The 25,662-nt window shown below is 40.8% G+C and overlaps 1 protein-coding gene across 12 annotated transcripts in view; it reads left to right on the forward strand.

Moving 5' to 3' along the window:
- Positions 1-25,662, forward strand: part of LOC147262866 (ELKS/Rab6-interacting/CAST family member 1-like) — a 120,287-nt gene that overhangs the window by 18,721 nt on the left and 75,904 nt on the right. For 8 of the 12 annotated variants that reach the window (XM_086202137.1, XM_086202148.1, XM_086202136.1 and 5 more), the window contains exons 5-13: positions 8,711-8,967; positions 9,055-9,226; positions 12,632-12,706; positions 14,200-14,355; positions 14,891-14,983; positions 17,109-17,276; positions 17,351-17,518; positions 21,259-21,396; positions 23,522-23,662. In XM_086202137.1, the coding sequence (XP_086058263.1) occupies positions 8,711-8,967; positions 9,055-9,226; positions 12,632-12,706; positions 14,200-14,355; positions 14,891-14,983; positions 17,109-17,276; positions 17,351-17,518; positions 21,259-21,396; positions 23,522-23,662 (1,368 nt within the window). The remainder of the gene's footprint in view (positions 1-8,710; positions 8,968-9,054; positions 9,227-12,631; positions 12,707-14,199; positions 14,356-14,890; positions 14,984-17,108; positions 17,277-17,350; positions 17,519-21,258; positions 21,397-23,521; positions 23,663-25,662) is intronic. The other 4 variants (XM_086202141.1, XM_086202142.1, XM_086202143.1 and 1 more) reach the window with 1 other exon arrangement.

Here is a 25,662-nt window from a genome sequence, read left to right on the forward strand (position 1 = left end):
CTCTTTTCTCATTCTGTCATCTCTCTTTTTCTTTTTTGCTCAAAGCAACAAACTTAGAGACAGAGAGATAGAACCAGACACAGAATGGCACTTCATTGTATTTTCCACGCTATGAACATGGCAGGAAATCAGGCCTTCAGGTTGAATATGTAAATGGATGGTACTACAAGAGCTCTGATCTTCTCCTTACTGCAGTGGAAACACTTTAACCATGGAGGACACATGAAATAATCAAAGTTCCTCATTTGTTTAAGGAAAAAAAAACCCACAAAATGAAGTATGGTGTCACGTAAATCTGAGCTCAAGAGCAAGACCAGAGGGCACAACCAGCAATGAGAATCCCTCGCACCTGCGCACATGTCAAAGTGTGTGACTGTAGAGCAAGAGGGTGGTGAAACCTGATCAGGACTTTGCACCGAGGAACAGACTACTCCACTAGGTGATGCTAGAGAGCACACAGCTTCTATATGTTAGCTATACATTTTGTGAAAGTACACAGTGTGATTTTGGTGTAAATCAAATGACTTTTGTTACATCGGGCCTACCTGCCGTAACCACTAAATGGCAGTATGACTTAAATGTAGCGTGTAGATGTCTTTGGACGATTACACCGAAAAAATTTCCCGTTGCCAACAGGTGGTGCTTTGAGTTATCCAACCCAGATTTTAATGGGTTCTTCCTCTGACCTTATTACACTCGTCCACTACATTTTTTTTGAATATAACATTATAGTTTTTGTGTAATTGCTAACAGGCAAACACGCAAAATGGCACCAAAAACATGCCCTCCTCGGTGGAATTAAGAAACAGTAGGGAAAAAAATTACATATATGGGTGTGATAATTGCTGAAATCTATGCTGTTACAGCCAGCGTGTTGACGTATCGAAGTCTTCTCATCACTGCTCTGCTCTTAATGTTTTTTAGCAACTTAATCGGAACTCTTGCATTTCTAATTTCATTACTCAGCTGGCGTTGAGCTTACCCAGTGAGTTTTGATCACTCCGAATCCAGTAAAAACTGAACTCCGTCAATTGTTTCCTGTGTGAGATTTCCATTTACCGTTCAGAAGAAGAAGAAGAAGAAAAAAAACAAAAACTGTAGCAAGAGTTTCTGTGCCAGCTGGCTGCAAAAAATGCTTTGCCTGGCAATCTGTATACCCGAGCTGAAAGAAAGCGGGGGTGGGCGGGGAAGAATGGGCTACGAAGATGGATTGAGATGTAAAGATGTGCAAAACGTATAGAGGACGAAGGAGGAAATCAGGAGAATGGATAAAAAATATAGATCAATCTGGAAAGCTGGGGACAAGCTCCAGGAGGAGGGAGGGCAGATTAATGGATGGCAAAGGAGGAGCGAGCAGAAAAAAGTGAATGAAATGTAGAGAAATGGAAAGAGTGATGGATGCTGATGCGACTGGTGAGGAATGGGCAAAGAAGAAGAGGCCATGTGGAAAGAAATTATTTATTGACGTAAGGAGGGGAAAGAATGTCGTAAATTAGGAATGAATGAAAGGAAAAATAAGAAGAGCTGATTATAGTTGTTTATTATCACATGCTGCCTTTTTACTCCTAGCCTGTCTGGTAATATATTTAACTTTCCACTGCTATAGGTTTTTGTCTGGTCTGTTTGTGCTATAAGGCAGTTTCCTGAATCTTAACCATAACGGGGGAACAGGCAGGAAATGTGCTTGTATAGAATATTAAATGGAATTCAAGTTTGAACTTAACTGAATGTTTTCTTTTCTGAGGTTGAGGTAAAGCAAACTGTTTAAGCGTGAAATCATTATATGCGCTCTTCATCTCACACTTCTTTGCTGCAGTTGGGTGACTCAAAACACAGGGGGAAAAAAAGAATCGGATGAAAATGTGATCTGCATCAGATGGGTTTTAGAGTTCTGCCAAACCAGTCGTCTCTTTCTGGTGAACACAAAAACGCTCCCGTTTTTTTGTGGTCCAAATGACAAAAGTGGAACAATTCCTGCAAAATGAGTTTGGTTAGTACTTTGGAGTGCATCTTACTTTCTTTTCTTTGGGACTTTGAAGAATTGCAGAAATTTTTAAAAGCTCAGAGTTGCATTAGTGCACCCATTTGGTGGAGAGGGCACTTAGCGGACAGGAATCGACAATTGCTTTAGTTAGCCTTGACTCTCATCACACCGTAAGAGTGTCAAGGTTCGTCATCTCAATTTTGGAGGAGACCCTGAGGGGAAAACTTTCTCATGCTCACCAGAAACATATAAACCTATTTGTTTATTTTTTGCTCACGTTCCCTTAGAGGTAAAGTTCCCTTTCCAATTCAGATTATCTTTTTTTTTTAATTGAAAATGTGTGGACTTTGACTTAATACCGCTAAATAAACACAGTTAGAAGCAGAACAAATATTTGTCTTCAGATAAAATAAATCATTTAGCTTGTAAACTTTGTCTTGGTTCCTATTCATATGAGCATAATTCTATTAACTAAGTAAAGTTTTTGTATGGGGGGGGGGGGTGAAGCCCTGCATGCACCCTCTTGGTAATAATATTGCACTACAGGTTGAAATAATAACCAGAAAGCTTTTCATCTGGCATGTGTGAGTACAGAAGAACGTCAGATGAGGCTGTTGAGTGGGAAAGTGTGCGTTGCCAGTGGGAATGTGATGCGGGGCGGACCTGGAACGTGCAGCCTCAGCTATATTTTTAAAAAGTTGTTGGTTTGTTTTTTTTGTTTTTTTTTTCTCAGCCTGTCTCTGATACATGACACATATATGACACACCCTCCTCGAAAATACAGGGATGATGATCCCTGCGTGTCGCTCGCTTTCCTCGTTGCCTACGGTCTGCTCATCAACCTATGACTCATTATTCCTCCGGTGTGTGTGTGTGTGTGTGTGTGTGTGTGTGTGTGTGTGTGTGTGTGTGTTGTGTGCGTTGTGCGCGCGCGCGTATGTTCTCCTGTCAACATACAGTATGTGCATATGTGTTTGTAAGACACTTGTTTTTTTTATAAACTCATTGGATCATTTAAAAAAAAGAAAAAACATTTAGAAATACCTCATTTCAGTGCAGTTAATTCTCCCCGTGTATGCGGATGTTTCGTGTGTGTTATTTCGCGCGCACACGAATGCTCATCGGTAACAGATGGTCCTCAAACCTGTGTGTTTATTTAGCCAGGATAGAGAGATAGGCGGCAGGGGAGAGGGTGAATAAGGTAAATACAGGGGATCATGGCGGTGCAGAATAATGCAGATGGAGAAGGAGAGGGAGGAAAGGAGCTATGGCGAGAATGTAACTGACATATAAAACTTTAACATCAACGCGCACAGAGAGACAGAGAGAGAGCGAGCGAGAGAGAATTCCACTCGTTCTTTGTTGTTTTTTCTACAAAGGCCCAGCGTTCACAGTGTTCATTTCACAGTGGAAAAGAGCCAAGAGAGATTTAAAACTCGAAGGGAAACCAGGGTCAGCTTTCTCTCTCGTTTTCTTACAAGGCTGTGATTTAGCGAGTTTTCTCCCTCCTCTTACTTTCTCTCCATCTGCGTGCGAGGAGGGCTGTGGTAGCCATGTTTGTCCTTATAAGGAGTGGGTTTGGGACGAGCTGGTGAGGAATGAACAGAATTACAGTGCAGTCATTCCTCTCTTCTTCTCCTTACTCTGCCTCAAAAAAATCTGCCCCTCTATATCTATCTATCTATCTATCTGAGGAAATTGGCATCTATCTATCTATCTATCTGGGGAAATTGGCATCTATCTATCTATCTATCTATCTATCTATCTATCTATCTATCTATCTATCTATCTATCTATCATCACTTCAAAAAAGCTTGTTGTCATGTAACATGTGTAACAAATGCGACAGTGCTTCTCTTCTCTTCTCTTCTCTTCTCTTCTCTTCTCTTCTCTCTGACCCTGATGTTGCATCTCAACGTGACTGATTAGGGTCAACATTTCTCGCTCTCTCGCTCGCTCTCTTTCTCTCTCTCTCTCTCTCTCTCTCTCTCTCTCTCTCTCTCTCACTCACTCCTCTTGGCTTTTTTATTTTATTTCCCTCTTTAATCTGTTGCCTCTTTCACCCTTTCATCTGTATTTTTTTCTCATCTTCCTCTTTTGTTTTATCCCATCACTTCTGTCTACATCTGTCCGTTTTCTCTCCTTTTGGAAACTAAAAGAGATTTTCACGCGGTTCCGTTGCTCACTGGTGTTTCTCTTCTTTTTCTTCACCTCTATCTGCTGAGAAAGAAGAGAGAATGTGTTAATCTGCTTGTTGTCTGATGCCTGAGTGGGCGATGCTTTCAAAGTGCTCATGGTCATTACACATACACACACACACACACACACGCACACTTTATTTGCGTGTGGGCATCATCGTGCAATCCACATGTGTCCATCTGTGTGTGTGTATGTGTCATAATGTGTGTGTGTGTGTGTGTGTGTGTGGCAGGGTGACTCACCCAGTGAGTGCAAAATAAGCGAAGGATGAGAAGATGGAGGAGTAATAACAGAGAGATGGTTAATATTGAACGACAGATGAGCAGTGTCCTGAGGGATGGATGAGGAGTGGATAAAAAAAAGTCTTCATATTCATAAATTAATGTTCTTTTCTTTTCCCTCTGTCATTATTTTTTTATGGATTGTTTATTTGGTAGTGCAGACTACGTTTTGCCGTGATTTAATTCTCCTCAGCAGCAAATACATTCCTACTTACACAACAGCATATCCAGGGGCAGATGCTCTGACATAGTGGCTTTTTTAGACGTAATTCCATCGCAATATGACATGCAAACATGGTTAAAACTGGCCTCTGTCTGCCGCAGGAGTGCAAATTGTCAAACTGCGCCAGAGGGACGAGGTCAGAGTTTCATCCAAAAACACGGGAAGCGTTTACATATTCTGCTGCGCATACGGAAACTGCATTAGAAAGTAGACATCACGTCTGTTTTTTGGGGTAATATTTCCTCCAATTAAAAAGAAAAACGAAGAAAAGCTTTAACAGACGCTTTTTTATTTCTTTGCTTTATTCTTCTCACTTCCGACCCTCAATCAGATTAATTTGCCCAACATCTCAATGACAGGGGAATCCGGGGCCTAATATCACGCTTGTCACACTCTTTTTACATATCTTCGGAGCAGTAGGTCGTATTGTCAAAAACTGGCATGTATTTTGCATTTATTTCATTTTTTTATATCTTATTTCAGTCCAAAGTTTGAAACCTTCAAACAATGAGGGGCTACATTTGTCTCCCCATCAGCAGGTAAGGTGTCACACTCGTGGGGGGCGTTAAGATGTCACATGACATTCTATATAAGATTACAAGTTTGCTTTTTTTTATGTATCAAAATGCAAAACGCACTTGTGCACTTTGTCTACCTTGCAGTTAAATCTTAACACAACCATTGTCACCAATCAATGCAACCTCTGATGGTAAAAATATTAGCAACGTGGCAACAAGTGACAAGATGCCCCAGTCTCCCCTACCGAGTGCTGGGGGGGACCTGGACAGTTGCGCTCCTCTATATTTTGAGGTCAGTTCTTTTTAGCCCGTCAACCCGGGAGGCGGACGGGACAGTCATCAACACTCTTATGTGATATTCTGGCCCCAGTTCAACTGCCCAGTCATTGGGTGAGGCATGGTGATATCCCTTCGTCCCTAATCTTAATGTAGAAAAGACAAATCCTTGAGAGAAAAAATTTCGAGGGGGACACAAGGATGAGCCCTACCCGTCGTGACATTTCTGGTTTTTATGTCCAAAGCAGAGACAAGATATCAGATTGGGGACATTGGCTGACTTTACGCACAGATCTGACATCGGCATGACGCTTTGGATCCATGTAGGATCCAAACATACAGTTCAAATAAATTCATCTGGAATCATTTAACTGTTTAAAGTACATTTAATTTGCTCTCTTTCAGAAGATGTGTTTATTTTATGACAGCCTCATGATGTAACTTTAAACACAGTGCCAATAATAATGAGCTCTGGAAGAAAAATCAGTGTTGGCAGATGTGTAACAGAATTGGAAAAACTACGTGGATCACTTCAACCTGTATTCATCATGTTTATGTTTTATCAGAACCAAAATGCAATCGAATTGGATATTGCATTTGCAGGAGTATCATGTTGTAGCATAAAGTCATGTTAATGAGAGTGTGGATTCCTTTTTTTACTCTTTTACACATTTACATTTCTGTCTGTGTTCTGAGCGGCGAGTGACCCTCTCAGTCCCCCGTGGAATCAGGAAGTGTTTGGCAAGGTCAAAGGGCAATGTGCCAAAGATGACTCAGCATTTAGACAGTGAAGAAAAAACAAAAACAAACCTCTACTCCTTTTCAATCCCTTCTTCTTCTTTTTATCTTCTATCCAGACGCATAATTAACTCAGTGTTTTCTCCTTTTTATCACTCTGTCCTCCTTATCTCCCCTTCTGTTTTCATTTCTCTCCACTTGCTTCCTTTATATAATATTTATAATATTTCACTCCTCCTGCTCCCTCATGCTCTCTCTCTGGTGGTCTGGCATTTCTCAGCTCCACATTCCAGCTGTATGTGTGTGTGTGCGTGTGTGTGTGTGTTCGCCTCTTACCACTTCCATCTGAATTCTTCATATGTAACCTTTTTGAAGTTGTATGTGTGTGTGTGTGTGTGTGTGTGTGTGTGTTAATACCGATTTGCATTTGTGTGAGCAACCATGTGTGTATGCGTGCGTGCATCTGACACACTTTTAGATGATGTGAACATTTGTACGATTGTGTGTTTGTGTCTGTTTGCCTGCCTGATCATTGCATTTGACCGTTGAGATGCGTCTCTCTCTCTCATGCTTTAATTCTGTAGCACTTGCAATACTCTTCATATGATGATTATTAAAGTAACAAGCATCTTTCCATGCGTGCATCGTGTGTGTGTTTGTGTGTGTGCGTGCATGTTTGTGTGTGTGCACACTGCTCTATTTTCCATGTACATACTGTAATGTTTGTATGTATAACATAGGCTGCAAATGGGCTTGGACATGTGATGCAAGGGCTTGATATTAGTGGAATAGTCCATCTGATGGGTGTGCGTGTAGGGGGGGAGGGGTCACATGGTCCAAAAAAAAAGCAATCATCATCATCCTCCTCCTTCACTTCAGGTGCATCCAGTCATGTAATATCAACGGTCGAGCCAGAAGGAAACAACATTATGACAGTTAGGAGCAGGCTCTCAATGAACTAGATGCGAGCGGAGAAAGGGTGGAGTGGAAAAGATTTGAGTCAAAAAAGGAAAGAAAAACAAAACATCTTGAGACTGAAGCCACAAAATATTTGAGGGATTACACGTTCATTTAAAAAACAAAAAAAGATTAATGTTACCGAACTATCACTGATGTCATTGTTGCTCAGAATCCTGTTAACTGCAGCAGCTGATGGCATTAATGATCTGACTACACCCGGAGGAGGAGGAGGAGGAGGAGGAGGAAGAGGAGGATGGGGAAGAGGAGGAAATGTTAATGTTAATCTGGGGAAGAGGGACAACTCAGAGATTTTCTCTCATGTGACAATTGTGGGCAAATGAACCAACACAATGAGTTTTCATGCAGTTGTGGCTGATTTCAGCTAGAAAATAATATATTAGCTTACATTAAAACTACTTTATAGCTCATCTAGTCTTATAAAGTTATACTGTGTCTGCTGTGTGACATCATACTGTTATATTCTGCCATAAATTGGATCTCTATTTGTGGTTGAGAGCTGTGTATTGGTTAATATGCACCTACACTGCACCAGTGGCCTTGATATAAAGGTAGATTTATTTTTAATCACCGTGTTGATCAGTCCGAGTAAAATTCGCCAAGGCTGAATTTTCTTCTCAGCTGGCTGGAATTGCAGCCATTGGTTACTTCCATGGTCAGTTATTTTCAAGTAGTCCTCAAATACAAGTCTCTCTGGTTAAGTATTTCTTGTGATCAGGGATTGGAATGGAAAATTAGCATCTTTGAAGGATCTGAATCGGTTATTCGGAGTATCAGTATTGTTTCCTAGGGAAAAGATGAGGAACAATGCTATTTATCCTCACATGCTCACATATTATCGGCCTACTTGAGTTTCTATAATCTACAGGGTTGTTTTTTTCCCTCCCCTCTGTTCAGACCTGTGTAGACCTACTCCTCCCCGCGGAAAAGTGCTCAGGAATCCATAAGGGAGCTGAGAAAGAATCTGACCTGTAAACAGAATTGATTACAGTATCTGACTATGAAACTGAAAAAAGCTGCCCATCCTGGAAAAGGTGGAATTTTGTTACATCACTGTTTTTTTTTTTTTTCGCGAACAATTGAGAATGCATCAAGTCTTTGCATATGAATTAGATAATTGTTTCTGAAGGTGGAATCGTAGTTGGCACAGCTGGTTTGCACCAGACAGGATGTTTCCTGTAAGAAAGGAAAAGGACGCTTTCTGTCATCACCACTTTCCTGAATGTTCAGCTCAGGAGCTATTGTATGAGTCAGCCGACAATAGCAAAGACCTCCATGTTACCTAATTACGTGCTGTCCAGTTTTTGAATACAGTGTATTTCATAACACTGACAACCCTTTGTTCCTTCTTAGTATCTGAGATTTATGTTTCCAGTGTTGATTATTGATAGCTGCAGGGGTGTCAGGGCATCTCTGATCTCTCTTTCTAACTTTATTATTAACCCTCGTTCTAGAAGAGGCTGAAATATCTGCACTCATTCTCAGTGGAATCGTTCTTTGTCCTTTCCACCAGCATCTTCAGTGCACCATCCAGGCTTTACAAGATGAGCTCCGAATCCAGCGTGATCTCAACCAGCTCTTCCAGTCCGATTACTCAGAATCCGGTCGCCTCGGAAACCAGCCCATCTCTCCTCAGGAAATGACGGAAGAGAACTTCCTGCGCCTCCACAGCGAGTACGATCGTCAGGTCAAAGAGCTCTTCCTCCTGAGGAAGACTGTTGAGGAAATGGAGCTGAGGATAGACACTCAGAAACATACTTTAACGGCAAGGTAAAGATGGTACAGGTTCGATTCTACAGGTCACGTGATTTTTTTGCACTGACTGATGTGGTGACTCGCTTAAAATCTTCTCCACAGGGATGAATCCATTAAGAAACTTTTGGAAATGCTGCAGAGTAAAGGTCTGTCGTCACGGGCAACTGAGGAGGACCATGAACGGACAAGGAGGCTGGCCGATGCTGAGATGACCATCCACCAGCTGGAGGGTCTTTTGGAGCAAAAAGACAAAGAGATGCTACAACTCAGAGAGGTGTGTGTGTGCTTGTGGTTGAAGTAGAAGTGTTCATGTGTTCCCGTGTGAGTAGTACACGGGTGTGCGTCTTGATACACAAACAACTGAAACACGTCATATCGAGGCAAGGCCCTTGGCTGCCTTTACTGTTGGCGCTTGATGCAGTTTTTATACAAAACAGAAAGCAGGAATGTGAACTCAATCCTCTGTTTACAACTCACTCACCTCTATTTATTTTTTATTACATTTTACAGCCGTTTCATTAGAGTAACTGGCTGTTCACCAATGTTGTTTAATACAGCAGCTCCCTCTAGTGGTAGAATATAGAGATTTAATTATGTTCATTAACCACTAGTTGCTGTCACTGCACTTACTTGAATTTACACCAAGTTTTCAAAATGAAATGTAGTAACATACATTTATATATATATACTACATCTTATTCTTTAAATTTTGTTTTCTTAATATCTGGTGCACACATCTGCATGCACAAGAAGTGAGTGATGCATGTGTAGTTGACCATAAGAGGAAGCAGGAAGTCTTCTTTTCAGTTTAAACAAAATTCATCCTCTGCATTTACCCCTGTCCTCTACGGAGCAGCCCTCTAACTGTGAGGCAACCGTCCTAACCACTGAGGAGCCATAAAAGAACAAAAATATGGAGAAAAATGAAATAGAACATATGCTAAGCAACAGGAAGTCTGCAAGAAACATGCTCAGTGGACACTTGTCTCTCAGGTTGTAAACGTGTGAAAACTATCCCGAAGCGGCTACATGATTTTTTTTTTTTCTCCAGTGTGTTATGACATTCTGACATGATCACTGGCCTCTGTTGCTTCACGTTGCATCACTCAGCCTGCCAAAAAAAAAAAACAACTTTTTTTCTGTGAATATTTCCCAGCTGATATCACTCCTTACAAAATACGAAGATGGCTTCAATATTGAAAAATTACAGTTGTAGATTACGTTTTTTTGCTCCCATCCCACTGTTTGATAGCTCTGTTCATGCAAAAGGCATAGATCCTTGCAAGGGCGTGTATTTTTATCTTAATTTCTAATAAGGTTACAATACAATGAGTACACAAAATAGTTTGATATTGATGTGCAGGTGGTGACTGTCACATTGCAAACTCACTGCAGTTTGTTTTTTTTCCCTCACACAGCACAGCACTACAGGGATATTGAATAAATGAGTGCATGCAGCTACAGGAATAAAGCACATTAATTTATTTATATGCATGCACACCACACGCTGTTACCCACACCAACACACTCAGACTATTTCAGTTACATTTATTTACTCCAGTGTCCTTCAACGGTCCATTATACATCAGCAGTGCCCTCTAGTGGAGATGAGAAAAGGAGTTCAGATTTAAAACAGTAAAAAAACTCTCCTTTCAAAGTCCAGAATCACTCCAAGTGCGTGATTATCTTTTTTTTTTGTGATGGTTGTGAGCTAAAACATTGCAGTTATCATACTTTTCAACTGACCATCGCAGAAGTTGCTTTTTTATTTGACAATAAATCTGCTACGAAAATATAATAAAAAACAGTGTTGTTGCAAATGATGGACGTGGCCTAGATAAGGCAATGATAATAAAAAAAAACAACCTAGCATTTGATTTATGGATGTATTTTTTTTTAAGTTTTAAACTTTTAAAACTCAGAGTGAAGTTGCTGTATTGCTTTGTTCAGTCACCAAACTTATACAAATGAATCTCTTGGGCAACCAAAAATAATAATAATAATGTAGTTTGAAGGGATCAAAGCTCTTGTAAACATGGCATGATCCACCTGTATATCTAAATTAAAATCAAATCAAAAGTGTGGGGGGGGCATGAAGGGCTCAAATTAAAATTAACATAATTTAAAATTTCAAAATAGAAAGGAGAAATTCACCACAGATGGTTTCAAAGCTTGCAATTCAGTTGTGTTTAAACATTAAGTGTTCCTTTGGGAATAATCTTCACAAGTAAGTATTCTGTTGACTCATTTGATTTTGGTCTTTGTTTTGCTTCCGTACTTGTACAAAGGCTGCATCTGTTCCAGGTTAACCTGGAAAGCTCTCCAGGAACTGATTACCAAAAAAGTCTGTGAGTGTGTGTGTGTGTGTGTGTGTGTGTGTGTGTGTGTGTGTGTGTGTGTGTGCGTGTGTGTGTGTGTGTGTGTGTGTGTGTGCGTGTGTGTGTGTGTGTGTGTGTGTGTGTGTGTGTAACTACAAATGTGTGTGTGTGTGTGGATGTGTGCTTTTGGGTATTCAGAGCATTCATACCCGTGCCTCCAGCGATGTCATCCCACTATCCCTTTCACGTATGTGACTAAATGTGCTCGCTGGGTCGTGCACTCACTGTCTTTTTCTTAGTCTATAAAGTGTGTTTCCTCCAAAGAAAGGCAGTGATGCATACACTGCTCCATCCTCCCTTCTGCTTTTGTCCCTTCCCTCTTTCTCCCTCTCTCCTTTCTTTTCTGTTTTTGTGCCTTTCCATCAACAGCTACACCCCCCCCCCCCCCTCTTTCTCGCCCCTGTTTGCTCTCACGTCATTTGACTTGTGACTTTTGAGGTGATAACAGCAGCCGGTCAGATTTGAAGTAGTAGCTTTGAGCTTAGTTAATTAGCGTAATATTTTGACTTTTGGAGATTTTAGGAACGGGAACAGGATCTTTGGGTCCCTGTTGATAGGGGAGCATTTGAGGAAATTTGATTTGGCTGAATGTCTTCATTTAAATGGAGTCATTTGGCTTGATTGGAGTTTTAAGCTTCTTTAGTGTCCGGTTGACCTACAGCTTTGGAGGCTGGAAGCTTCCTCATTGAATTAGCATCATTGCAGGCTGTCAGATTTGATTGTTCCTGTTTGAAGCTGAAATCTTCTCAGCGTAGTTGGTGGTGTTCCTCTCAGGTTAAAGGATGTGGGACGGACGGATCGACCCAAGGAGGCTAAAAGCGAGCAATGCCTCTTCCAGAGGAAAACACCTCCTTCCTGCCTCAACTTCCAACCCCATCTCTCCTTCCTTCCCCGTCTCGCCCTCTATCCCTATCCCACCTCCTTTTCATGTTTCTCCCCCTTTCCAGCCCTCTCCCTCTTTTTCAGTCTCTCCCTCAAGACATCCCCCACTCCGCTCCTCTCCCTCCTTCCCTGTCGCTTCCGGTCCCTCTCATCGTCACCCCGTCTATCCTTCCGCCTTCCCCTCCTCCTGTCCCCCTCACTATCCCTCCATAGTCGTCGCCTCCTCTGCGCACCATTCCCTCCAGCACTCGCCGTCCTTCCCTGCTCCCTCTCCACGGCCTACGCCTGCCATCCAACCTTCCCTCCATCCCTTTCCACCAGTTGTTGTGGCCTCCTCTCCTGGCCCACGACCTCCTCCACCCTCTCTCCACCGCCCTCTTCATCCCACTGCATCTAACCATCATGTGTGTGTCTCTCAGGAGCTGCACAGGAGATACGAAGCAGCTCCTGAATCCACCAAGACCAAGGCCCTGCAGACCGTCATCGAAATGAAGGTAAAACCTAGAAGCATGTCTCTCTAATACAGACCTAAATACATGAATACAAAATTACTAATTCATGATTAATTCATTAAATTGATTACAATAACACAGATTTTAAATATGAATAAATACAAATCTGGAAGGAGTTACTACCATGACAGAATTTGTACACGTGGATTTTCAAATTTGCTGAGAGCTGAAAGTTTCATTTTACCATGAGGATATTAACCAATGTGCATGAATGAAACTTTTTCACAACTGCAGGTCCATATAAATACAACATACAGCAATCTAAAAATAATAAAATACAATACAGAAACACATATATTTATGTATGTATTCAGGACACGCCGTACATGTACAGCGTCAAAAAACAAACATATTCCAATGTTTCCAAAGAAATAACATGTGTCCTTTAGTGTGGGCTGTATTAATACCATTATGATTTCATTTTGAGAAAGCGTTATTACATATATTTCTGTTTGTATATTTCATTTCAAATTTGTACTTCTTTCAGTTACATTTTCGAGTCTTGCCCGATACAGTGGAGAAAGATACTGAGATGCAGTGTGTATAGCTTTGTCTCTCCACCGCTTACATAACAATTTTGAAGTTACAGAAGTGAGTTAGTGGTTGATGATTTTCCTGAACATGATATCAAATTCATTGCAGTCAGTAGAAGCTTTATTCTTCCGTTTTCTCACAGTTTATACTTTTATTTCTTCTCCTTGTTTTTTTTTCTTTCTCCTTTTTATATATACAGCACAGGTCCTCATCATATTTTCATCTTGAAATCTTTCCCGTAAACATATTGTGTATAATATTAATAAGAACATGTCAATTGTGTGTCACCAAATCTGCCTCTACAGAAGCTCTGTTGCTGATATCACTTAAGTTTTTTTTTTTTTTTTTTTTGAACCTTGTTTATTCTACCCGAAAGTCTTCTCATTTATGTACAGGAGCCACAGAAATGTTTTTGCAAATACGTTTTTAAATGCACTTCTCAGAATAATACATTTATATCCAATCAAAGGATTTTTGTTGGACAAATTTGAAGGCTTTCTTCATTCAAATAGTGACTTTTTAATTTTCTAATGTGACACAAATAGCTCCCTCTAATGGTAGTTTTTTTAATTGAACCTGTCACGTTCTTGTATCTCTATCAACGGGATGTGTGTTTCACTGATATGATCGTTTATTGAAGGCTGCATTTTTTTTTTTAATTTTGTGCATTTCTAAATTGGCTGTAGGAGCAAATCAACATCGGATATCAAGATTTGAAATTTTGATGCTTAAAACCAACCTTAGGTGCCTTCAACCTGATCAAAATTTCAGTTATTCCTGAATCTGTTTTCTACCTTTCATGGTAACTTTCCCCGAAACCGAATTCCAGCTCACTCAGAAATGCCGGAAGGACTGTATTTCTTTCTTGTCTTTTTTTTTAATCGCGCTTTCGGCTCAGGCGAAGTGAATCACACCTGGTTTTTGTGCTGATGTGCTGCCAGGATGCAAAGATCAGTTCACTGGAGCGTGGCATGAGAGAGCTCGAGGAGGAGGTGAACATGCTCAAATCCAACGGCGCTCTGAGCAGCGAGGAGAGAGAGGAGGAGATCAAGCAGATGGAAGTATACAGATCTCACTCCAAATTTATGAAGAACAAGGTGATGCACATACAGTACGCACACGCACACATATATCTGCTTGTCCCGCTTTTTTTTTTTTTTTTTTTAAGAACCTGACAGATGTATCAAGACTACAAAAAAATGCGATTAAAACGAACAAGCCTGGTTGGAAACTCAATAAATTTTTTGGGGGCGTTTTTTTTTTTTTTGTCTTGATTTTTTTTTTTTTTTGTACTGTAAATATAGCTGTGACAAAAGTAATTTAGACCTTTACTTTTAATTTGCGTCTTCTTTCAATTCAACACATTTAATTTACAGAGGTGTACCAAAGTTTAAATGCCACTGCACAGGTTTCTGTTCACTCATGCATGATTCTTTCGTGGTGACCTTTGTAATGAACAGCTTGTGTGAGCCTCCAGAGTGAAATGTTACACACCTGCAAAACACAATTACAGCGTATGTAATGATATTAGCGATGGAGTAGCTAGTTTTCATGCAGTATCCCATCTGGGGACGTCACGGAGCGACTGTGGCAGCCTGTGGTCACAGTGAATCATCCCTCCTCACCTGTCAGGTTGAGCAGCTGAAGGAGGAGCTTAATCACAGCCAATCAGAGAAGGAGGAGCTAAAGGAGCGAGCCAATGAGCTTCAGCGGGAGGTGTCTGCAGTAAGAGACGCACCTCTGTGCCGTTTCGCTCCTCTGCTCTTTTCTTTCTGACTTTCTCATGCTCTTTCTATCTCCGAGGTTGGCTAGCTAATGGCTGCTGCTTCAGTAGGATCCCAGTAGTGTGACTGTGTGTTAAGACGGCGGTAAACAGCTTTAACTGTCATTTGCTTACTACTCTTTTGGAGCTGAGGAAATTGCAGTGACGGAGAGCAAAACGTAGGATCTACATCCTAATGCTGTTGATTAAGTACTGTAATTATCTTTAAGCCAGAGGGTTTTTTTTTTCCCAAAATCCTGTAGATGTGTTTTTCTCCTCTAATATTCACTCACCAGCCACTTTATGAGTTATACCTGTCCAACTGCTCTTATATCTATTCAGCCAGTGACATGGCCGTGACTCAGGCATGTGGACATGATCAAGATAGTCTGCTAAAGTACAACCGGAGTATCAGAATGAGGACGGAATATGATTTGAGTTGTTTTAAAGGTAGCATGTTTGGCATTTCAGAAACTGCTGATCTACTGTTTTTTTTTTTTTTTCAAGCTCAATCGACTCCAGGGTTTACAGAGAATGGTCCAAAAAAAGGAAAATATCCAGTGCGTCAGCAATTTTCTGAACAAAAACACCTTGTTGACAGCAGAAGTCAGAGGAGAATGGTCAAACTGGTACCCGTGAATAGACAAGTAACTGTAGCTGTTGCAATTGAGGCGTGGAGAAGAGCATCTCTGAACGCAGCACACGTGGAACCTTGAAGCAGATGGACTGCAGCAGCAGTCAGCTAAGAACAGGAAATTGAGGGGATAGTTCACACAGGCTCAAAAATGTAACCAACAACAGAAGATTGGGAAAATGTTGCCAGGTCCGATGAGTCTCTAATACTCCAGCAAAATTTGGAAAGTAGTTTCTGAATTTTGGCGTAAACAACATGAGAGCATGGGAACAAGGACCATCCTGCTTTGTATCTAGGTTGTGGTCCCCTGGTGCTGGTCTAAGGGTATGTTTGCTTGGCACACTTTGGGCCACTTCATACCAAAGAGGCATTGTTTAAAAGCCCCAGGGGACCACCCTCTAACGGCTGGGCTCACATTGCATCCTCAGTCACTAAATCTAGTCATATTTCCATTTAGTTTTTTTTAATCACAAATTCTTCAACAGGGATGCTTCATCCGGGTCACAAGCATTTTAACTGATTTAACATCCGTGAATCTTGCTGAACCTCTCACAGAAGTTCTCAGGACTCCTTTTGGGACATCTTTACTGCTCGTGTCTATGGCTTTTGACAGTTACTGTTGTTTCCTGCGGTCTTAACGACACTATGAATTCATCTCTGCTGTAGTTGTTTGTTTTTTAAATCTCTAACTTGCTTTTCTCTCCCCGCATGAGGATTTATCACAGCTAGTAGCTTGGACCAATGATTCTACTCACAATGATATGACTGAGATTTCTATGTGGATGGGTCCATTCTTTTTATTTGTCATGTTCAAAAATCACTTTCACTCCAAATCACCACCAAAAGAATTTTTTTTATGTCAAAAGTGGAGTTTTTTTGTTTGATTTTTTAAAAAGTTTTTAAAGAATTGACCTGATCCACAAGTGCACAATGTAGCTGGTTAGAACACATTTGAATGAGTATGTACAGAAATACAGAAATGTCTTTGATATGGGCCTTACTTTTACCATTTGAGGAAAGAATTTAGTCCCCCATGAAGTTATTATTTGACTTATTTGTTTCTTAGCTTTTCTGAGCATATATACGAAGTAGTAACTCAATTGATTGTCCACTCAGAATACAAGCTGAGTATTAAACAAGTTCTACAACTGTTCATCTTTGTTCTGAGAAAACTTCATGATAGTCATCTGATCCTCTCACAAATGGGACATTAAGGGAAAACCCCAAACTCCAGTTCAGGTCAGGCATCAACAGTTGCAGGGTTGTAAATTCAAAACTGTGCCGACGTGATCGAGGGGGAAAAAAACCAAAACGTCTTTCATGTTCAGTATATCCTTGTATAACTGAATTAATTTCAGATGGTAAAGCAGAAAATATGCATGTGACTCCATTAGCACAGACTACACACTCTAATTTGTCTGTACATCGTGTGTGTGTGTGTGTGTGTTACTCAGATGGACCAGGTGAAGCAGGAGCTGAGTCGTAAGGACAGCGATCTATTGGCTCTGAGGACTAAACTGGATACTCTCAACAATCAGTTTTCTGACAGTAAACAGCATGTTGACGTTCTCAAAGAATCTCTCACCGCCAAGGAACAGAGAGCTGCGATACTGCAGACTGAGGTGCAATTCTACTTCTTTCTTTTTGTGACGCTGTAATTAACTATTTTAGTTGACTTTTAATTTTATGTGCCCAGGTGGACGCGCTGCGTCTTCGCCTGGAGGAAAAAGAGTCTCTGCTTTCTAAAAAGAGCGAGCAGATATCGGAGCTGACGGAAGAGAAAAGCACTCAGCACGGAGAAATAACTGACCTCAAAGACATGCTGGATGTCAAGGAGCGCAAAGTCAATGTGCTGCAGAAGAAGGTAAGACAAACGGTTAATTTCTAATTCAATCTAACATGCTCAGTAAGGTGGAACACTCTTGTCAACTTTTGCTGTCATTGTTTTTGTTGTTGCACTTCACTTCCTGCAGATGTAGAATAAGAGTTTGTCTTTATGATATTGGCGCTTTATCGTGTGGTGGCTGTTGCTTCTGGTACCCGCCAGTATTTCGTCTTCGAATATTAAACAAATCAGTCAGTGCCACAAGAAATACAATTTTTCTGTTCAGAGGAGGATGATTTCAAAGAACGTGGGAATTCAAATGTGAATAGAAAGAATAACAGTGGCTTCAAGTACCTCTTTACGGATTTATATAGATTTATACGATTTTTGTGTGTTTTGTTTTCCATTTTTCTAATTATTATTATTATTATTATTATTATATTTATTTTATCTTCCTCTTGGGAGGTTCTCATACAATCCCTCTGGGGTTTCATGCCTCCTGTGGACATACACAGACAGTTTGTTTTTGTTGCTGTAAGAAGTATTGGTGGAAATTCATAAAATAATTTTATAAATATATAAAATAATTTTATGAATTTCCACCGAAGGGTCGCTGGTTCGATCCTCACTTCATAACAATGACATGACAATGGAAGAGTGGAAATGGAAGTGTCCTTGAGCAAGAGCAAGATTGCTCCGAATGGCCCTGCGACGGACTGGCGACCCGTTTTAATATATTAGATCAAAGGGATTTTATATAAAATCCAATATATCTTTCTATTTTCCCTCCTATTTTCTGTCTCACACACACTCACACTCTCGCATACACACACACACAAATTCACATGTTCGCATTGTTCTAAAGCAATGAGAATACTTTGACATGACTATATGGTCATGTCACAATACAACCAGTAGATGGAGCTGCAAGACAGTGGAGTTTAGTTGCTGAAACAGACAAGTGAGCAGGCAGACAGGAAGAAGACACACAGACAGGCAGGTAAACAGGGAGACACATACAGGTGCTTTCTGCGTATTTTTGGCCTTTGTGTGTGTGTGTGTGTGTTTTTGTGTGTGAGTGTGTTTGTGAGGTAATGCTGTCAGTTAGATGGATGGGTCTTTGTTGTCTGGTACACACACAATTCACTCAGGAGTCACACTGGTCATACATATTGACTGAAAAAACAGACGGCGAGGACACAGAGAGGTTTTTAATGGATGGACAGAGGTTGAGGAACGTTATTGGAGATTGTTTGGACTCTTCAATCTTTACAAATTAAGTATAAAATATCTAGTACACAGTGGAACTCTTCCATGCTTGTCCTGTTAGTCTGGTTTACCCCTTCTCATCTGTCCGTCCAGTTGTCCCGTCCTGGAGTGTGTGAGGACATAATTGATCGAGACAATCGAGCCGGCAGACGTAAAGCAGGACAGAGAGGAGGAGGAGGAGGAGAGAGACAGAGTGTGTTTGAAATTAGATGCATACTAATGAGTTCGCCTTGTTCAATAAATGATGACCTCTGTCGTCTTCAAATAGAATACAGTCCACTGTCTGAGAGGGGATGGGGTGATGCTGCGGACTCCTCCTTTATCTCATCATGATGCAGTACAAAATACCTTCTTTTAGCTTCTTTCTGTCTCTGTATATTCGTGGTAAAGGATATTAGCGCATTAACCGTCTCATGTCCTGTCAGCCTCCTCTCTTTGTTGTTCAACTTGAGGAGATGCAGATTCTGGTTTTGTTCACACATTTCAGCTCATTATCACACATGATCAAATGGCTAATAAAGGAAAGCGTGTGTGTGTGTGTGTGTGTGTGCGCGCATGTGCGTGCGCGCGTGTGCGCACGCTAACCACGTCAGTTTCGGGGATCAAAGAGTGTTTGTCGGTGTCAAGTGTGTGTGTGAGAGAGAGAGAGAGAGAGAAGAGAAAGAGAGGACGAGATGTCATTCAAGCTGTCAAGTGAACAGTTGATTAATGAGGCGCTGGAGATGTTTCACTGTACGAACCCACGTACACACAATGTCTGGGGTCGTATAAATGAGGGTTGTGTTTCTCGCCTGTAGTGGAGTCAAAGGTTACATATCAAGCTGACTTTCTTTGACTCTCTTCTCTTTTCTGTGGCACAAAAAAATAATAGGAGAAGAAAAAAAGAGTGAGAATTACCACCCACATGACTACATTACATGTGCTTTCCATATCTTCCTTTCCTCCATCCATTCTTCATTTGTTATTTCTGTCCTGCGTAGCTTTTTGTTCCATCCATTTTTAATGAAGACCACAACGTTGACATAACTCCTTATCTTTTTCTGACATCTTCCTCACACACACACACACACGCGCGCGCGGGCACGCACGCACGCACGCACGCACATACACACACAGACACACACACACACACACACACACACACACACATCCTCATATATGTGTATACAAACTCACCCCCAGACAGTTTGTAGGCTCAGAGGAAGAGTGGATTCTGAATTTGTGTTTTAACAGAAAATTAATCTGTTCCCAAAATCGCTGTGAGAGGAAGTAGACGAGGGAGGGAGAGCTAGACTGTGTGTATTTGGAGTGGGGGGGGGGGGGGTAAAAGGTAGCATAGCTCGGGGAGAAGAGCCTCTAAGCCTTTTTCATGCCGATAGAATCATTTTAAACCGCATTTACAAAAAAAAAGCCCAAAAAACAACTGTACCTTTTGTGGGATTTGTATGTTTTCAAAAGAGAAAGATTGATAAATTAAGGAGTTAAAATGGAAGAAAGAAATAATGGAAAGAAATTAGGGAGTTATACGCTTATTTTGATAAGATATATAGACCCTTTTTGTCTGTAGTTCTTGCTCTAGCTTGATTTATCCTGACTAACTAAATAAATATAGCTTTCAGTCCATCAAAATGATAAAGGAAATGAATAAAATGCATAATGGTTTGAGGTGTTCATTTTTAATCTGAAACATTTGTATGTTGATACCAATTTAAGTGACCTTTTCTGAGTTTAAAAAGTGAAATTGTGCCTGTGGTGATTGTGTTAAAGGTCATATTACTATTTAGGCTGGGAGAAATTAGTCAGCCTAATGCAAAAAAACAAACAAAAACAAACCACACCAAAGGTAGCTGGAGCTGAGGAAATCCAAACTCCATTTGGCAAATGAGTGTTTTAAAAGTTGTTTGCCTGTCTTCTTGTGGACGGATCTGAAAATGCTTGAATTCATACGTTGTACAAATTGTCATCTGGATGTAATAACTTTGGCATATCATGAACAGTTTATTGAAATTCAGCTGCAAGCGATGTGGCACGATTTACTGACGTATTGATTTGGTCCAAGCTCTCCATGAACGATGTGAGACAGGCCAGAGCAGTTCCCGGCAGAGCGCCCTCCTCTGGTGGGAGGTAGGATTTTAGGTGGTGAAGGTTGCCTGCAAGATGACCAAGAAGAGCAATAAGGAAGAAGAAGGATGTGAATGGGATGGAGTGCGATGGAAGGATGAAGTACAGGCTGTGATTGGATGAATAGGATGCAGTAGGAGGCTGGAGGACAGAGGAGAGGCAGGACCAGAAGTCATTAATCAGGCTCTGTCTCATCGTTGAACTATAGTCAATTTTAGTTAAATCAAAAGTAAATCTCAAGGTGGAATGAGCAGCCATTCGAAAATAGTTCATGAAGACTGGTGAAGCCCACCAGACTGTTCTCACATCAAACTTGCTCTTGCTACTTATGATCATTGAAACTGAGACACTTTTTTTTTGTGACTGTTCCTGTCCTTTCGTCTGTGCAGATCGAGAACCTCCAGGATCAGCTGAGGGATAAAGACAAACAGCTGGGCGGCCTGAAAGACAGGGTCAAGTCTTTACAGACCGACACCTCAAACACTGACACGGCACTGGGAACACTGGAAGAGGCTCTGGCTGAGAAGGTATAAATCCACACGCATGCACGCACGTTGCTGGTCAGCTTCAGGTCAACTCCAGAGCAAGGTTACATTAATAAAACCATTATGAGCAGAATCATCGACCACCCACAGAATGACCAGATGACTCTAGATGATGGGAAATGGACCAATAATCACATTGGCTGTTTCGTTATTAAATCATTCACAGCCTGTGTTTAGAACAGAATCAAAATGGTCCAACACACAGCCGCCTGGCTGTCCTGGGGATGGGAATACAACCAACAACCACACAGGTCTTGGTTCTAACATTCTGGAACCCCAGCCATAATTGTCGTGAGCCACCTGGCGATGAGAAGTGAACCATAAACTGTCTTTTATGGGATTCTCTCGCCTTCCCTCAGTGAGGAGTTGACCCCGATTCTAGAAATCCACCAGTGACACTTAAACCAGCACTTTGAAATGTTTGATGAAAATACATTTTTATTCTGTTTTGCATGGTTGTGTTACAGTGTCAACCTCTTTTGCCCTCGCGTGCACACACGCGCACGCGCGCGCACACACACACACACAGACAGACAGGAAACAGAACTAATAATTGTTTAGAGTCTAATATGAAAGGCGTCAGTGAGATGTGTGAGTGTTGGCAGGCAGTCATGGCTTCTACTTCACTCTGACAATTTTCTCAGGTCCCCCCCCCCCCTTCATTTTCATTGTTTTGGTTCCACTGGATATCTTTCTATATTTCTGTCTCTCTGTCTTACTATTTTCTCTCTCAGTCTCTCTCTCACACACACACACACACACACACTCATCATTGTAAAAATGTTTCATCTTGTCTGTGTCGTAGGCCATTCGTAGTATCTTTGCGTTGTTTTTTTTTAATCCCACAGTTTAATAACTCCTACTTCCTTCAGTCGTAGGTTGTTTTTTTTTTACATTGGTTGTCGATATTGTTTAATGGTAGAAAAGATGGTCCTCATGCAGATTCTGAACCTCCTATAAGTCAGCAACATAATATAAACCTACAATAGACACACACATGCACTATAGGTGTCTTCCACACGTCATTGATACAACATGTACCCAGTCCCCTAAACTTAACCTTAACAACCAACCCGCTTTAGCTAAATTGAGTAATATTCTATCAATCCATTAATTAATCAGTCAGTCATCAGCAAAGGCATGCCATGTATTTCCTGGTTTCATCTTTTTTATGAGTGTTTGTTCTGTCGTTTTTATTTTCTGTACTTGCTAATTAAATAGCTTTGGGTTTTAATGTACTGGGCAGAATGTTAATTTTGTCACCCAAAAGCAGCTGGCATAAATGAAATAGGCCAAAAATTTTAGAGCATTTGTTGAAAACACAAGATTAAAATTTACAATAATGAAATGGGAAACGATAAAAATGTAGGAAATGTTATGTTGATTTTAGTCAAAAGAGCAAAACTAAAACACAGTCACATGTTACAATTGTTTGTAAGTCAGAAGACCAAAATGCTCTAGTTTTTTATCAGCTGAAACTAAAGTCAGGATGAATTAATAACACAAAGATGAGGACTGCATTTAAAAAAAAAAAAAAGCTGCCAAAAAAGGAGATTGGTCTGAAAATGTGTGCTGTCTTAAAGATATTTTGATAAACAAGATGCTTTAAACAATAAAACTGTTAATCCAGCATCAGTAAAAATCAGAACTCTCTCCCACTTTCGAAGTCGAATCAGACCTCACAGAGATAGAAATACAATAACACACACGTGAAAGCCAATATACTCCATTGGCTCATGCACTGCTTTCCTTTGTGTGTGTGAGTGTGTGTGTGTGTGTGTGTGTGAACTTTTGTTCTCTTGCTTCTGCCGTGTTGTTCTATTGCTGTAGAGCGTCTATAGTGTTTTAGTGGTTGTGAATATTAAATCTCGTGCCAGAATGTATTACATGTCTAAAATCACTGTTGGCTGTTAGATGCCGTCAGAGCTGCCATGTGCATTAAGTTTAATGCGACTGTTATTAGTATAGAAACTTGATATGGCGTTAATGTGAATGACTTTTGGAGTGATTTTTGCTCTCCATCTCATTTTCTGTCATTCTTTGCGCCTATTTTCCCATTTCCTATCTATCTACCATCATCCCTTCTTTTCTTTCCCCCTCTATACAGGAGCGCATCATCGAGCGGTTGAAGGACCAGCGTGAAAGGGAGGAGAGAGAAAAGGGGGATGAGATGGAATCCACCAAGAAGGAGCTGAAGGACCTGAGGGAGAAAGTCTCCCAGCTGCAGGCTGACCTGGCTGACCGTGAGGTAGAAGACACACTCACATGCACAAACACACACCCATATCTGGGCTGTAAGTCAGGAAAACAACCTCTCGCTCTTCTCGCTCTCTGTGTCCCTGTCCTGGAAGCGTGATTGATCTGTATTGTAGAACAGACAATCTATCCTCCCAAGGTCTTTGCACTGAAGGACAACAATGATGAACCAGTCATGTTTGCTTGCCAACAATATGTAAGACCCTCAAACAATTCTGGAACAAGATGGGAGCTCAAGTCTTCTTGTTTTGACCTTTTTAATTTATACAAAACAAAGCAGCTAAAAGAAAGGGGGGGTGACAAAGCATTTTCCTCCACTGTCTTCTCTTAATTCCCCCTGCTGCAGTAGAAAAGCACACTAGGGAAAAACAACATTAACCACTCATTTTTTTTAAGGATCTTAAGCTCATTACTCACAAACTGGGTTTCCATCTCCCTGTTGTTGTTTTTTTGTTGCACATTTTGAAATATGGAATTGGAAAAGGGGGTTGAAAGGACAGAATTAAAAAAAAAAATCCTCTAATTCCAAAAAAACCCCGTTTGCACCCATTTGACGTGGTCTTTGACTTGTGTTAAAAAGACATAGAAGCATTCACAGACTAAACTCTGACATAGCAAACACTAAAGTCACATGACAGCCGTTTCTGTCGATGCCGTTCTCCCCAATAACGCGCAACAACATGGATGGTAACAATAATGAATTAAATCAGAAGTCAGAATAAGAGAATTGTTTGTCAGTTGTTTGGTAAACAAGACAACACATCAGAGAGGCGGTCGGAACAGCTGATCTGAAAGTACTAAGAGGGTCCAACTGCAGTTTGAGGTTTCATCGTGGTGGTAACTGCTTAGTTTAAAACGAAATGAAGTTTATTACTCAAAGCCCATCACTGCCATCACCTCACGTTTTATACTGAGAGAAACAGAAGACCCTGCTGAATAAAGTGATAGGAACTATTAGTATGAAAACTTCAAGTTAAGGAAATAAAAGTGTGCAGAGCCGTAGCCCATGATCATTCCTCCATCCCTCCTGTTTTTATTGACTGATTTTATTGTATTGTAGTCCAGCTGCAGGCACATTACGTTTGATCCTCATTTTAGCTTAACCTGTCAGTAGGTGAATGACACTAAACACATCTAAAAAAAAACATCTGAGTATACACAAATGCACATGTGCCATGCTGTATGTTCTGGTGCATTCTAATCCGTCAAAGTTCTTTGGCTGATAGTTATTTTCTTCCTTGCTGAGAGTTAGATGAAAGGATCCATAACGCTGTCATGTCTGCAGCAAGAATATGAAGCTCATATAAAGCCAGCAGGCAATCCCTGTAAAACCACAAATTGATGTTTTTACATTTGGATTTTGTACAGATTAAACAAACAAGATACAGCATGTCGATTATTTGGCTTTAGAGGTACCAGGAGGTGTTTTTTCCCCTTTGGAAGTAGCCAGGATAGCTGCATCCAGTCTCTGTGCTGGTTAAACTCACCGCCAGTTGGATCCATCTTCATATTTACAGCACAGACATAAAAGCGGTATTGATCTCCTCATTTAACTCTCAACAACAAAGCCCATATATACTTTCCGTTCCAAGAAAAAAAAGAGAAATTGCTTTAAAAAAGGGATCTCCACTCTAAAATCAAATGCACACATGTCACAGGTCATAAAACCTGTTATATAATTTCAGATATTCATGGGAAAACTTGTGGAGAAAACAAGCGCTCTTCTCCCCACTTGCAGATTTAAGGTTTGCCTGACAGCAGCAATATATATATACATCCCTAAATATAATCAAGAGTGAGCAGCAAGGTTTGTCTGACCAAAGCCCGTCCAAACACGGTGATCTATAGTCTGGAGTTGGTATTGTCAGTCAAGGGTAAAATTACATGTCTGAGCGTCTCTCCTTCTGTGCCTGCTGGTTTCTGTTTCACTGCCCCTACCAAAAGAGGAAAAGACCAGAAAAGAATAAGAGAGAGATGTCACGGATGGAGGGA

The sequence above is a fragment of the Aulostomus chinensis genome, chromosome 4, assembly GCF_037954235.1.
Source record: "Aulostomus chinensis isolate RoL2024-O1b breed Wild chromosome 4, RoL_Achi_v1.0, whole genome shotgun sequence".
Lineage (NCBI taxonomy): Eukaryota > Metazoa > Chordata > Actinopteri > Syngnathiformes > Aulostomidae > Aulostomus > Aulostomus chinensis.